At 33.8% G+C, this 16,246-nt stretch overlaps 1 protein-coding gene across 1 annotated transcript in view; it reads right to left on the bottom strand.

The window, feature by feature from the left end:
• The window catches only part of LOC150095127 (uncharacterized), a 67,649-nt gene that overhangs the window by 32,536 nt on the left and 18,867 nt on the right, over positions 1–16,246 (bottom strand). The window contains exon 2 of the mRNA XM_090410909.1: positions 4,756–4,839. Coding sequence (XP_090267035.1) covers positions 4,756–4,839 — 84 coding nt within the window. The remainder of the gene's footprint in view (positions 1–4,755; positions 4,840–16,246) is intronic.

Below are 16,246 nucleotides of genomic sequence, written 5' to 3'. Positions count from 1 at the left end.
GCATTCATAGTCTACAACTTGTTGGCAGAGTAGGTTAATGAATTAACAATATTGTGAACACTAGCCCATAAAAATGTCCGAAAATAAAAAATGATTGTCATAATCTCTAAAATTCAAGTTAAAAGTCACCAATTATGCAAAAGAACACGGAAATAAAGCTTCAGAGAGACAGACAGTTTGGATCTCCTTCCACTGAGTGTATGAGTAGACAGTGGAGAAAACAGGAAGAACAACTACTCAAGATGCCAAAAAAGAAAAGGGAAAACCAGCAAAATGGCCAAACTTGGAGCAGAGACTTAAGACTTGGATTATGGAGCAGTGCCAGAGTGGGATATGTATGTCAACCAAGCTTATTCAATATGAGGCAAAAAGGTTTGCAAAAGAAATGAACATTGTTGATTTCACAGGAAAGGCAAAATAGTACTTCAACTTTATGAGGAGAGAAGGGTTGGCCATGAGAACATGAACCAAGTTAGCCCAGAAAATACCACCAGCTTATGAGAATTACTCCTATGTCATAAAACTTCACAAAAAATATGCTTTTGAACCAAGTCAGATTGCAAACATGGATGAGGTGCCTCTCAATTTTGATGTGCCTTCCAACAGAACTGTTGATATGAAAAGGGGAAAAACAGTGGCAATCAAAACAAGTGATCATGAAATGACACACTTATACTGCTGTCCTTTCATGCTGTGCAGATGGTACCAAACTACCTCCTATGCTCATTTTTAAGAGGAAAACGTATCCTAAAGAGAGCATACCACCGACATTCTTGTCCAAGATCATGGGATCAGCTGAACGAATGAAGAGATCATGGCTATTTGGTTTGCAAAGATTTGGTCCAGAAGACCTGAGGGCTCTCGAAGAGACCAACTCTGCTTGTGTTCGATCAGTTCCAAGCATATTTAACAAAAAAGACAAAAAGTGTTGCAGTGGGTTTGCGAACACAGTTATTCCTGGTGAACTTACAGCTACAGCCACTGGATATTTCTATCAACAAGCCCTTCAAAGGTCTGATGAAAGAAGAATGGAATAAATGGATGCAAAAAGCAGGTAATAACTTGACACAACAAGAAGAGTAAAAAAATCAACCATTACTATGCAAATGGGTCCTAAACTCATGGAATGTAATCAAGCAAGAGGTCCTTCAAGTGAAGTCCTTCAAGAAATGTGGAATCAGCAATGTCATGGATGGAACTGAAGATGAGCTCATATATATATAGACAGTGACTCAGAAGACAGCAGTCATGCAGTAGAGGTTGAAGAAAGTAATATGTCTGGAACTAATAGTGATGAAGAAAATGATATGCCCGGAACTGAGATTGATGCCTAATTTCTTAGTATGTATCTTAAAAACATTATTACTAAATAGACTTTGAATATTTAAAAAATATATCAAATGTGTTCTGCTATATGTTTAAAATATCGATTTCTTAATTTTGGGTTCGTCTTATACACGGAAAAATACTGTAATTGTTAACAAAAAGCTATCTCATAAGAAACACAACAGTTTGTAGATGCAATGACATATTTGGATCATTATCTGGGTCTCAAAAATAGCAATACAAGCAAAATGGAAATCGCAAAAAATACGAGAATCCAAAGATAAGAAAAATGCAGAAAGAAACTACAAAACTTAACTACTCCAGGAAGACAGTGTTAGGAATCACTCAGTACTAATCTCAAATTCCAGTTTCTTCTGACATAAATGAAGAATGGATAAGTATAAGCAAATGAATAAAACAAACAGCAAAAGAGGTTCACGGGACAAAAACAAAGACCAAAAAAAAGGAGTGAAAATTTAGAATAATGAAATAGCAACAGCTATAGAAGAAAAACAAAAAGCATACAAGCTACACTTGCAGAATCCCTAAAGAGCTTATAGAAATAAAAGAAATATTGCAAAAAACATTGTAAGAAAAGCTCACCAAGATTCCTGGGATACATTTATTAGTAATATTGAAAATGACCTACATGGCCTCCAAAACACTGCTTATAAATTAATGAACCATTTGAATAAATCAGAAAAAAATGTAGCAGAAACTTCACATATCTTAAAAGAAGAATGGATACAACATTACAAACAACTATGTTACAATTCATCCCTTAGTAACGAAGAAATAGAAAATAAAAATGTAAGTCATACAGAAAGCTTTATCAACAACAAAAAATAGAAAAGCAGCAGGAACAGATGGAATTACCTCAGAGTTAATTAAGTATAGTGATATCTCTTTTAAAATAAGATTCTTCAACCTGAAATAGTTGTTGGATTATCTGCTACTAATCACACCTTTATTCAACTTCCAGGAATGACCCCTTGTTCTGGCCCCTCTAGCCAACTGCTGAAATATTTCCCCTGTATCTATCCTATAAAACCCTTTAAGCAACTTAAATGTTTCTATCTTATCCTCTCTATTTCTCCTATCAACCAACTTCTGCAATCCACACACCTTCAATGCATCCTCATAGGGAACATTTTACACAGCACTCACCTCTGAATCCTCTCCACCGCTTTCCCAAGAAACCCAGGGGAGCAGACTTGAGAACAGTAATCCAGACGTGGGCGTATTAAGGTCCTATAAAGAGGAATGACAACTTCCTTATCTCTACTTGTTAATGTGTTCTTCAATATTCAAGTAATTGCATGGGCTACCTTAGCAATATGTCCTCGAAACTTTAACTCTCTGTCTACCATCACCCCTAAATCTCTAGCTTCATCTATTTCCTGGAGTACAGTGCCATCAATGTGATACATGGCTTGTAATCTATTTATCCTGAACTGCATAAATTTACATTTCTTGACATTCAACTGACACCTATTAACATTTGTCCATACTGACAACCTATTTAAATCGTCCTGCAAGATCTCCACATCACCTTGATTAACTATTACTTTAATTAATTTCGCATCAGCACATAGCCAAATATTTCCTTTCAGGTTTATTTCCTATATCATTTATCCACGTATTATTCTTTTTATCTAACCCAAGTTATTCCCAAAATGGCTCTTCTCATGTTTCTTTGTGTTGTTTTCAGTTTATCTGGGCATTTTTTAGTCAGGCTCTAGGTTTCACTACCACAGGTCATTGTTGGGAGTACACACTGATTATAATCTTTCTTTTTAGGTAGTTTGGCAAATTTCTTTTAAACACCCCTCTATAATGGTTAAAAACTTTCTATCTTACTGTTATTCTAGCTGAAATTTCATTATCAAGATTACGTTGTTTGAAATTATTTGTCCTAGATATTTTTGTGAATTCACTATTTCAACCTGTCTTTGATTTATTTCAATTTGTTTTCATTCTAGAATATTTCCACTATACATTATCTTTAATTTATCCATATTTATTTTTAGGCCTATCTCCAGACTTAATTCATTCAATTCAATAATCATGTGTTCTAGTTCTTTTGGTGATGATGCTATTAGAATGATATCAGCGAATCATAGATTGCTTAAGTTTTCTCCATCAATATTCCGTCCTCTTTTCTCCCAGTTAAATTTTCTCATAGCATATTCAAGGACTGTAAAAAATAATTTTGGTGAGAGTCTCTCTTCTGACTCCTCTTTTTTTTTTTTTTTTTTTTTAATTTCTATTTCTTTTCGATTTAAATTTATTACTGATGAACCTCTCTCACATATGAATTAATATGTTAATATAAATATTACTATTCCTATCTGTTTAAAAGCTTCAAGCATTTTACACAGGTCTACTGAGATTTTTTTTCATATTCTATAAAATTCAAAGAAGGTGGTATATTATATTCTTCCCCTCCCCATTACTCGACTTAAGGCTTGTAAATGATCTAAAGTTGAGAAGGATGTCCTGAAACCTGCCTGTTCTTTTGGTTGATGCCTATGATTTTTCAGGAAATGACAACAACATATATTAAAATATTAATTAAAAAAAACCTTTAATCAATACCTTCCTATATTTTGGCACTGTTACATTGTCATCTTCTGGGAACATAAAACTATGATTATGTGCATGCAAGCACTAACAACTAGCATTGATCCTAGAGTCCTAAAGGTGCCCCCTAGCAGGCTAAATTGGGTTGATGTTCTAAGGATGCAACCTTCCCAAATTTGGGACAGTCTCATGCACCCAAAGTTGTTGAGATTTAGGAAGTTTTTTAGAGCAGAGGCTGATTCCAAGAACAATCTTTCATATTTATATTTGCTATGGCGTAGTAAAGTGGCTTTCTTCCAGTGTATTCTGTGGTGGGTATCTAGTGAATAGTCTGCAAGTCCTGAGTGGATGAACCTCTCTCATATATGAATTAATAATATAAATATTTTATATTAATATTGGTGGATGCCTATGATATTAATCCTGAATATACAATGGTTATGCACTTGTTACTTTTTTTTTAAACTCATTCAGTGCTCCATTCTCTATATGCTATGCAGCAAATATAAAAATTCAAACATTGCATATGAGCTGTTGACAGAGAAAAATCACTGACCACATTGAAAAGTTGTGATAGAGATTCTAATTTTTTTATCAACTCCTACCCACCTTTTGTGGATGGGAATTGATAAAAAAAAATAAAAATAAAAAGTATGAAAAGAGCTAGTATTCTTGTTCAATAATAGAGAGGAAGATTAAAGAAGTTAACCTAAAAACCTAACTAAAAAATTAACATTTTTAGAAGTACAATTACAATGACTTTTACAATTGATGACAACTGATTACAATGACAATTACAATTGATGACCTTGTTATAATATTATTTAGCATCAATCCTCTACTTACATCTGGTGGTAGAAGAAATCCCATGTTTGCTTCACTTGCATTAAAATCATCTCCCATCATTGAGCCAGGATCCATATCTGACATCTACATTAAAAGAGAGAGAAAAAAAAAATAAAAAGAAATATGCTGAAATTTCAAATATAATAAATACTGAATTTGAAGATAATTTTTTGCACACATGCTATCCCATTTCATGTTATGCTCAATAGTCATGGGAATGTAAAATGGCTTCTTTGAAACCTAATTAGGGCATTAGTGTATTATTGATAGTGTTCTTCTAGCCAGTGTACCTTGTTTTACAAGGTGAAAATCTGAGTTTCCAGGAGGAGAAACCCCATCTCTATATGACAATGGCTAATTCACCTTCAACTGAGAAACTCTAATAAAGATTCATGTCTCCAATGGGATTCAAATCCAGGTCTTTCTAACCAAAGGGCATTGTTGAAACCAACTGGACTACTGAGACACTGTATGAAAACACAAATAAACTAAATCTGAAACCTTTGAACATTTATTCAGTCACCACTCTCATTTAGGAGGCCTGAAGTAGCTTAAAAAAGTTCCATGTTTACTCTTGCAGGGTTTCTAAATTATCTAACTCTTGGACCACCACAGTACTAAATGCACAATAGGTTTATGAAAATTCATGTGGGGTTTATTATTATTATTACATCACACCTCCAGGGAGTCCAAAGACTCATCGAGGGAGGGCATCTATTCAACCAACCTTCATCACTTAACACCAATGACATCTATCGCCGACTAGTACTTATACAGACAATCACAAACATCCATGCCCACGGTGGGATTCGAACCCTCAGCCTTCTGGCTGGAGAGCAGATATGCTAATCACTCAGCCAACCATGACCCCGAGATTAAGAGTCTCGTGCTCTACTGACTGAGCTAGCCGGGCTGATGATAAGAATCGGTAAAAGAATCTAGAGTATGTTGCTTAAAAGCTTTCATATAAAAGTTAGCAATGGTAGCAGGAGAATAATGATACACTCATGGCTGTACTTATGTTTTGCAGGTAAAACAGTCTCTACTGACTGAGCTAGCCAGATTTCACATTAAAAAAAAATAAAAAAATTCTACCTGATATCTAGCTGTGTATAAAATCTATAAGGAACCACATTTGTTATTCCTCAGATCCCAAAAACAAAATAATTACAGACCATAGCAGAAATCATTCCATTTCCTTGTTGACATCATAACACAGAGTGCAAGTATACTGAAAAAATGGCAGCAACTTTATCCCTGCACATAACAATAGAAATCTGCATCTAACACAAATGGGAAACATTTCATTTGAAAATTCTTTATAATTATATTACACCTCATTTTGGTAAAATTATGGAGACTACTACCATGCTAAGAATAATTACTTTAATTTCCTAACATTTCATATTAAGGTCATCACCTGAAGTATACCAAAATGACAATAATTGGATGAGCTGCTATTCTACTAACCTAACTTCTAGAGAGGAAAAAAAAATCCTATTTTTAAATGTCTGATAAAGGGAATGCTACTATCATTTTAAACCAAACTTACCCTCAAATAACAAAAAAACTGTAGAATTACTTAAAATAGTCACTTCCTGGCTCTTTGACACAGTTAAACTACTTGCACGCTATGCTTGCTCATTGAGAATATACGGCCTGCCTAAGATTCATAAAGAAAACATTGATGATGTTCTTTGAGTCTGAAAGTAAAGACTCCATTGGGGTGCCCATGCAATAATAATAACATACTACTTCAGTTGATAGTTGAAAATATTGATCCTAATTATTACCTAGTGTTAGTTGTGGAAAGGAGTTGGTAGGTCATTCCCCACCCCTATAAAAAAATTCACACAACACACTTTGTGAACAAAATTAAAAACATCACACTTGACAAAAATGATTTATTACCAAGTTTTGACATATCTGCTCTTTTCACAAATACTCCAATCAATGACAGTTCTTTTAACAGAACAAATTTCTATTCAATATCATGGCCCTCTTTGCACCTGTACTATGTTCTGGCTATTTTCTGTAACAAAACACATTTTACGTGCAAAACATAAGTACAACCATGAGTGTGTCATTATTCCCCTGCTACCATTGCTCTAGATTCTTTTATTTAAAATCCAAAATCTGGCTTAAGTAAGTTGACAATATTTTCATTATTTAGTCCCATGGCCCCCAGACACCTTCATAAGCCATCTGAACAAATAGCACAAACACATACAATTCATAATTAAAGCTGAAAGTCAAAAACACTCTTCCATTTCTGGATATGCTTGTCACATCTTCCTTCCAATAGTCATTTCACTGTTTACTGTAAGCTTACATATACTGGTCAGTACGAACACAAACTCTTACTACCACCCATCACAAAAACCAGGTGTCGTTAACACAGTATAAAACAGGGCTTTAAAGATTTGTTCTAATGATCAAAAATTCTCAAATTACTTCTAAAAAATGGCCTCTTCCTAGATGTTAAAGTTAGAAGTGGGCTAGAAATTGACACAGATCACTATTTAGTACAGGCAAAACTAAGATTTCCACCAAACTGGCTACAAAAAAATAAACAAAATCTAATTACAAAGTAAGACTACTAAATGATTCAAGTATAAGAAATTTATACCAATGGAGGATTAATAAATACTTAGAAAAATACAAGAAAATGAAGATATTGAGAAAGAATGGAATAATATAAAAGAAATTATCGCAGCAGCAGCATATGAAAGTCTAGGAACAGGCAAACAATATTATAAAAATAAAAAATTACATGGGACAATGAAATAAAAACAATAATTGAAAACAAAAAGCTTGCTTTTAAAAGATGGTTAAGTAGTAAAAAATAAGAAGATGAAGTTGAATATAAAAAAAGAGAAACCAGAAAGAGATAGAGAAAGCTGGGAAAAATTTGTATCATATCTAGAAAATGACATATACATGTGTCATTCATGTGTTTTAGTATTTTGTAAAAATACTAAAACACATGAATGCAGATATAAAAGAAACTGCAAATATAAATTGTGAAATAGATGTAAAAGAATTCTTGGATTATTTTAGATCTTTGGATGGTTAATACTGGCATCAAAAATAATTAGACCAAAAACTTACAAAATACCTTAAATATGATAACAGTGAAAGAATTACAGGACAACCTAAATAAAATTTAAAAAAAAAAAAATGGCAAATCAGCAGAAGATGGGCTAAACTCCAAACTATAAATTTGCTGGGAAAAAATTTCATCAAAGATTACTAAAATTTTTAAATAAAATATATACAAATACCAATAGAATGGCATACAAGCATAGTGATATCTATATTTAAAAAAGGGAATAAAACAAAACCTGCTCACTACAGAGGTATTGGTTTATTGAAAACATGCTACAAAATATAGCAGAATAGTTAATGAAATACTAAAAATATACAGCGAAAAAATACTATTAGAATGTCAAAATGGATTTAGAAAAGGACGCTTTACAATGGATGCAGCTTTCTGTTTAAAACTACTTATAGAAAAAAGAAGAGAATTTAATTTGGAAACTCATCTTTTAAGTTACGGGGATAATAAATCCCTCATTATTTTAAAGCTGGATAAGAAACTCGGAGATCAAAATCTAAGAGTTTCATGCCGAAGAACTTTCGGCAAGTCCAAGCGTAAGCCTGGTAATACAACACTAGGGCAACTCGGAGCAAAGGTGGAGAAAGCTCCATCACTATCCTTAATATTTTCTCATAACGTAAAACGCAGCTCCTAGGAAATGTATTACTGTTTTACATTATGAGGAAGGTAAAACTACTCAGACCATCATAATGTAAAACAGTAATAATACATCTCCTAGGAGCTGCATTTTATATTCTTCTTCTTCTTCTCTTCTGTCTAAGATGGGTTGAGTCTTCTCTTGAGCAGGATCTTCCAGTCTTCTCTATTCCTTGCTGTTCGAAAAAGTTCCTTATATGTTCTGCATCCCGAGATGTTCTTTATTAATTTCAGCCAGGTAATTCTTGGTCTTCCAGGTCTTCTTTTTTCAGTTGGAAAAGTATTGATTAGGACGTTAGGAAGTCTGTCTGCATCCATGCGTACAGTGTGTCCAAACCATCTCAGTTGTTGTTTTCTAATTTTTTCTATTATTGTCTTTTTATACAATAGTTCTTGTCTGACTGTGATGTTTGTTTTCTTTTCTATCCAACTTGTTCTATTTATTTTTCTTAAGCATTTCATTTCAAATGCCAGCAGTTTTTTCTCCTCTCTTTTTTTAACTGTCCACGCTTCTGCTCCATAGATGACTGTTGGTATAATTATTGCTTCATATAGTTTGATTTTGGCTTGTTTAGATATCTTGTTTGTTTTCCAGATTTTCTGTAATTTTCCCATGGTGGTCCATCCTATTGCTATTCTGTGTTTGATTGTTTTGAGTTCATCTATTGTTTCTGTTAGTTTTGATCCAAGGTATATGAAGTTGTCTACTTGTTCTCCGTTTAGGGTGGCTGAGATGGTAGTTCTGTTCCTCCCTATTTTCATCACTTTTGTCTTTTGTATATTTATTGTCATGTCATATGTTTTACAGGTTTCATTTAGCTTGTTGATCAACTTTTGTAGTTCATTTGGGGTTCTTGCAAGAAGGACGAGATCACCTGCATATTTGATATTATTTATGTTTAAACCGTTGACATTGATTCCAGGCTCATTGTCTATTGCTTTCTTTAAAACTTCTTCTAGATATATGTTGAATAGGCATGGGGATAATGGGCATCCTTGCATTACTCCTTTTTGGATCTCTATGGGTTCTGTTGTAAGTGTGTCCTTTTTAATTATTGCATTTGTCTTAGAGTAATGTTTTATCAGAAACTGTATTATATATTTGTCTATTGCTTTTTCTAGTAGAATTTTGAGAAGGATTTCTCTGTTGATGATAAAGTCCACAAAACAACAATATAGTTCTTTATGGTCTTCCCAGCTGAGTTCTGCTAGTTGGTGTAATGTGAAAATTTGGTCTATTGTTGAATAGTTTCCTCGGAAACCAGCTTGTTCTATGCCTATCATTTCTTCGTAGGTGTTTTTTAATCTATTTTGTATAATTCTTATGAATATTTTATAGGTGTGAGGGAGTAAATTGATTGGTCTGTAATTTCTGCAGTCTCTTTTGTCTCCTTTCTTGTATATTGGGATGATCTTTCCAGTTCTCCAGTCATCTGGGATCTCTCCTGTTTGTAGTATTTTATTGAATAGGGTTGTTAAATATTCTATTGATATGCTGCCTCCATATGACCACAGTTCAGTAGGGATAGTATCAATGCCTGGTGCTTTATTGTTTTTCATCTGTTTTATTGTGTATCTAACTTCTTCTTGTAAAATTTTTGGGTGATCATTATTTTCTTCTATTGTTGGCATTGTAGTTTTGTTTCCTTGGTGGAAGATAGTCTTAAAATGGTTTGACCAGATTTTTCTTATATATTCAATATTCCCGGTTTCAGTCATCTTGTTGTTCATCATTGTTACTGCTTTTGCTGAGAATTCCTTTGTAATTTCTCTTACAGTATCATGGAAGACTTTTAGGTTGTTTTGTTGGTATGCTTCTAACCATTTTTCTTTGGCTTTTTTGCATAGGTTATCAACTTTATTTTTTAGTGCTCTGTATTTTTCTCTATTCTCTTCATTGTTTTGTTGGTTCAAGTATCTTGGCCCCTCTTTTCTCTTCTATGGTAGCTATGATTTCTTGGGTTATCCACTGTTTGTTTATTTTGGGTTTGGAGCCTAGAGTGTCTTTTGCAATTGATAACACCGTTTCTTTTCCTTCTTTCCAGAATTTTCCGCTGTTCTGTAAGATGGAGGGTTTTAATTTCAAGCACATCTGTTCTAAAAATCGACTTCTGCTTGAGCTATCTTTTAGTTTTGATAGGTTGATGTTTTCTTCTTTTCTGATATTATTTTTCCTGTTGAATTTTTCACTTTGGCAGTTAATATTTCGTGGTCAGTGTCAAAATCAAAACTTCTTAATGTTCGTACATTATTTACTGATCTTTTCCATTGTTTGTTTATGATGATATAGTCTATGCAGTTCTTTATATTACCATCTGGGGATGTCCATGTATATTTATTATTAGGGCGTTGATAGAACAATGTGTTTGTAATCATTAGATCATTTGCTTTACAGAAGTGGAGTAATTGTTCTCCTCTGTCGTTAAGCTCTCTGTATCCAAATTTCCCCATCACATTTTACATTATGAGAAAATATTAAGGATAGTGATGGAGCTTGCTCCACCTTTGCTCCGAGTTGCACTACCAGGTGTTGACTTATGCTTGGACTCACCGAAACTTCTTTGGCATGAAACTCTTAGATTTTGATCTCCGAGTTTCTTATCCGGCTTTAAAATAATGAGGGTTTTATTATCCCCTTAACTTAATTTATGTTGCCGGAAAAAACCAGCCTCTTGGCTCTTTATTGTAAACTCATCATTTGTTTATAGATTACGAAAAAGCATTTGACAAAGTAAAAAAGATACATACTGTTTGATATATTACATATACCTAATTATGACCTTTTTCTTGACCACTAGTGTTAATAAATTAAAGACTTAATTCTGTATGTTAGTCAAGTAAATAATAGTTTAATATCCGACGTTTCACGGACTAACATCTGTCAGCATTTTCGAAGGATATATGGGTAAGCAATAGAAAGTAACAAAAACTAGGAAACTAACCGACAATTCTAAAAATTATATAAAGTTATCACTGTGCGTGATAACAATACGACGCGTGATACAATACGCGTGTTGCAAGTACAACGTTTTTATTTGTTCATATATTTATTGTAATTTTCATGAAAGTTCGTTTCTTTTTGGTTAAAGGATCTGATTAGAGTTTTCCATATATCTGGTAGGATTAGGCCTCGATTCTTATTTAAGTTACCGGTTGAACGGGCGACTGTAGCAGCTTCTTTGAATGTTCTGGAATGGTAGTTATCTTCTATGTAGGGCATATGACTCATATCCCATTCAATATTATGGTTGGTAGAGGCAAAGTGGGAAGAAAGGCCTGATATATCTTGTCTGTTATTCCTTACATAGCCTATGCGTTGTTTCTTTCTCGTTTCAAAACTTCTAGATGTCTGTCCGATGTAATTGATACCACATGAACAGGGTATGCTATAAACTCCAGAGTATTTGTAGAAAGGATGGCTATCTTTCGGTGATCTTATAAATTAGAATTGTCGGTTAGTTTCCTAGTTTTTGTTACTTTCTATTGCTTACTAGTGTATCCTTTGAAAATGCTGATAGATATTAGTCAGTGAAACGTCGGATATTAAACTATTATTTACTTGACTAACATACAGAATTAAGTCTTTCATTTATTAAATATACCTAATATTTTACTACATGCAATATTGAATATATATAAAGATAATGAAATAAAAATAAATGAAAAGTTGTCTGAAAAACAATCTATAAATGAAGGAGTAAAACAGGGATGCCCTCTGTCTCCAACACTTTTCAATATTTACATTAATACAGTGGAACACCTTAAACAATCAAGGTGTTCCACTATATTAATTTTTAGAAATTTCATGGAATAACAAAATAAATATGCTATTATTTGCAGATGATCAGGTAATAATATCAGATAAGGAAGACAATTTACAAAGAGCAATATATAATTTAAACATTATAGTAGAACAGTTTGGAATGAAAATTTAAATAGATAAAACTAAAACAATGGCATTTTGTGGACAAACTTCAGTTAGAAGCAAAATAGTTATTAATAATAAAATAATAGAGCAGATACATACTTTCAGTTATCTTGGATATGAAGGAGAAAGAGACAAAATTAAAAACATCAAAATTTTTACAGATTATAGGCCTGATCACTCAACCCAAATATAGTACAAAAAGAAACACTTGAAATTATACAATACTTTAGCAGTCCCCACATATTATAGGGCAGTGAAATTTTAGCAATAAACAAAGAATAAAAACAATTTTTATTCTTTGTAGCACCCACAACAGACTCTGGAAGCTTATTCCACTCATTCACCACTCTCCAAGTAAAAAACCTAGCTCTAACTCCCTTGTCAACCACGCTCTTGCCCAGCTTCCATGCATGGCCCCTAGTCCTCCCACCACCACCAGTCATATTTTCAAAAACATCTTCTGGATCAATCTTATAGAAACCCTTCAGTAATTTGAATGTCTCAATCATATCACCCCTCCTTTGCCTATCGTCCAATCTCTGCAACCCACAAATCTTCAACCTATTCTCATAAGGTTCATTCCACAGACCTTCTATCATCTTGGTCACTCGTCTCTGGATCCTCTCCACTTCCTCCCCATCACAAAGAAACCCTGGTGCCCATAACTGGGCACAGTAGTCCAGATGGGGTCTTATCAAGGCTCGATACAGAGAAACAACAACAACTTGTTTGTCTCTGTATGTTAAAGTATTTTTCAGAAGCCAAGTGATTTGATGAGCTGATTTAGTCACTTTTGCAATGTGCCCCCTAAACTTCAATTCCCTATCCACCAACACTCCCAAATCCCTGGCCTCAGCAATCTCCTGGAGTACGGTTCGACCAATGCGATATACTGCTGCTATTCTTTTCACCCCAAAGTGCATAACCTTACACTTTGCCACATTAAATTGACATCCATTTTTCCTAGCCCAGTCCTCCAAACTATCCAAATCACCCTGTAAAATTTTGACATCCTGTGCACTCACAATTGCTCTACCCAACTTTGCATCATCAGCAAACAAGTGAACACTTCCTCTCAAATCCTTTCCTATATCATTGATGAACAAATTGAAAAGCAGGTCCAAGAACAGAGCCCTGCGGCATACCACTAATCACAAGCCATCTTTTAGACTCCACTCCTGCATAAACCACTCTCTGGTATCTCTCCTTCAACCACTCTCCTATCCATCTCACCAACCCTATATCTATTCCCAATCTGCTCCAGTTTACTGATTAGGGTTCCATGTGGTATCCTGTCAAAGGCCTTGACAAGGTCCAGTAGTATCATTACCCCTATCCAGGTCAGCCGTCACTGTGTTATAAAACGTGAGCAAGTTACTGAGGCATGATCTACCCTTCACAAAACCATGTTGTCCCCCCATACAATATCCCATTTTCATCTATCCAATCCTGTATTCTTTTCTTAACTAATTTCTCTAAGACCTTGACAATGATTCCTGATATGCTAATCGGTCGGTAATTTACAACAGCAGCCTTGGAACCACCTTTATGCAGTGGAACTATTTTCCCCTCTTTCCACCCCCTCGGGACTAACCCAGACCCGAGACTCAAATTAAACAAAATGGTCAAGGGTACTGACAATTCTTTAGCTGCCTCTCGTACGACACAAGCTGGTATACCATCCAATCCCACGGATGTATTGACATTGAGGTTATGCAATAGACTACTCACCTCCACTTCATTCACCACAATTCCTGTATAATCTACTGGTTTATTTGTTTCTGCAATGTCACCACCTGGATGATATATACTTGCAAAGTGCTCACTCAGTAACTCAACTATATCAACTGATTCAGTTACCTCCCTACCATCGGCATTCTTTAAAATCATTCTGCCATGTACATTTTTCCTTTTACTTGCTACATATCTAAAAAACTGTTTAGGATTCTCTTTAGCCTGCATGGCCAATGTTCTTTCGTAATTCTCTTTTGCTTTTCTTATCACACTCGTTACCTTTCTGGCCTGCGCTTTATACCATTCATGTTCCTGTTTATAGTTGTTTCTTTTTTTGCAGCTCAAGCTTAATGGTGTTATTCATCCATTTAACTCCTACTTGATTTATTATTCGGACTCTAGGTATACAGTCAGCCATTGCTTCAAGCAAACACTTCTTAACTGCCTCCCATGCACTATCAACTTCTAGTCCTTGCAGTTGTACATGCCATGGCACTAAAGCAATCATTAGATCAAAAAAGGAACGAAGACATTTTAAAAGAACTAAACACAAAATCAATTGAAAAATTAAACAATCATAAACAAAAATGAATTGAACATGTAAACCGAATGGCCAACACTTGACATCCTAAGCAAATACTAAAATATAAGCCAATTGGAAAGAGAAGCAGGGTAGACCTTAAAAAAGGATATTGGATGGATAATGAAACATCGGAACAGACCAATATGGTCTATACCCATAATTAGTGTTATGATGATGATGAGGTAGACAGATATTTGCAATACGACACGCAGATGACAAAGCATTATTATCAAACAGTGAGGAAGGATTACAGCATCTGCTGAATAGATTACTGGAATTCTGTATCAACTATGGAATGAAAATTAACATAAGCAAGACAGAAGTAATGAAAATAACAAGGAAAGAGACAAATAAGGATATAAGAATAAATGGAAAAAAATTGAATCAAGTAAGACCATTTAAATATTTAGGAAGTGTGATTAGCAGCGATGGAAGATGTACAAGTGACATAAAAGCAAGAATAGCAATGGGAAGAGATGGCTTTAACAGAAAATGGAATTTATTCAGAAGTAAAATGGATAGAAATTTAAAGAAAAGACTAATAAAATGTTATGTGTGGAGCATTGTCTTATATGCAGATGAAACCTGGACATTTAAGAAAAAATAAATTAAAATTTTGGAAAGCTTCAAGATGCAGATTTGGAGAAGGATGAAAAAAATCAAATGGACAGATAAAATAAATAATGAAGAGATTTTATAAAGAGTAGAAGAAGAATGAAATCTTTTAAAAAGGAGAAAAGGAAATTGGATTGGACATATCCTGAGAGATAATGAAATAATCAGAGATGCCATTGAGGGAAAAATAGAAGGAAAAAGACCTAGAGGAAGAGTGAAGAAAACAATACTAGATGACATGCTGAATGGAAACAGATATACAACCTTGAAATAGAAGGCTCAGAACAAAAAAAAAAAAAAAAAAAAAAAAAAAAGTGGAAGGAAAGTTTTTGCTACTAATAGAAGAACTTGCTCAATTGCAGAATACATGATTTTTCATACATGAACATGAATCAAAGAGCCAAAAAGTCTTCATTTCGACGTTAAAAAAATAAAAAGAACACTCCATATTTCACAGCCAAATATATATATATATATATATATACATATATATATTACATATATAAACTTTGAGTTTTTCAAGTAGTTCAGGCTAAGGCAACTACAATGTCCAAGATTATATAAGTTCATTGGCCTTCATTTGAAATTTTCCAAGTTTATATATACACAGGTAACCCTCGTATAATGTGGATGTTAGGTTCCTTAGAAATGCCACATCATATAAGTCGCGTTATGAGAGAGTGAGATCACATAGAAAAAGTAGGGTTATGTTCCGAAATCATTTTCTTTTTTTAAATTATATAAACAACAATGACATATCCGACAAAAATTTTTTTTATTTAATTCAGGTAATTCATGTCAATTATGAAACAAATGCATAGTATGAAATTATAAAAGTTAATAAAAGTTACAAATTGTTCGTAAACTTCATTGC

Source organism: Typopeltis vanoorti, chromosome 21 (genome assembly GCF_054136105.1).
Source record: "Typopeltis vanoorti isolate ZY-2024b chromosome 21, IOZ_Tvanoo_1.0, whole genome shotgun sequence".
NCBI lineage: Eukaryota > Metazoa > Arthropoda > Arachnida > Uropygi > Thelyphonidae > Typopeltis > Typopeltis vanoorti.
Note: the sequence above shows the minus strand (reverse complement) of the source record. Positions and strands in the feature narration are given on the sequence as shown.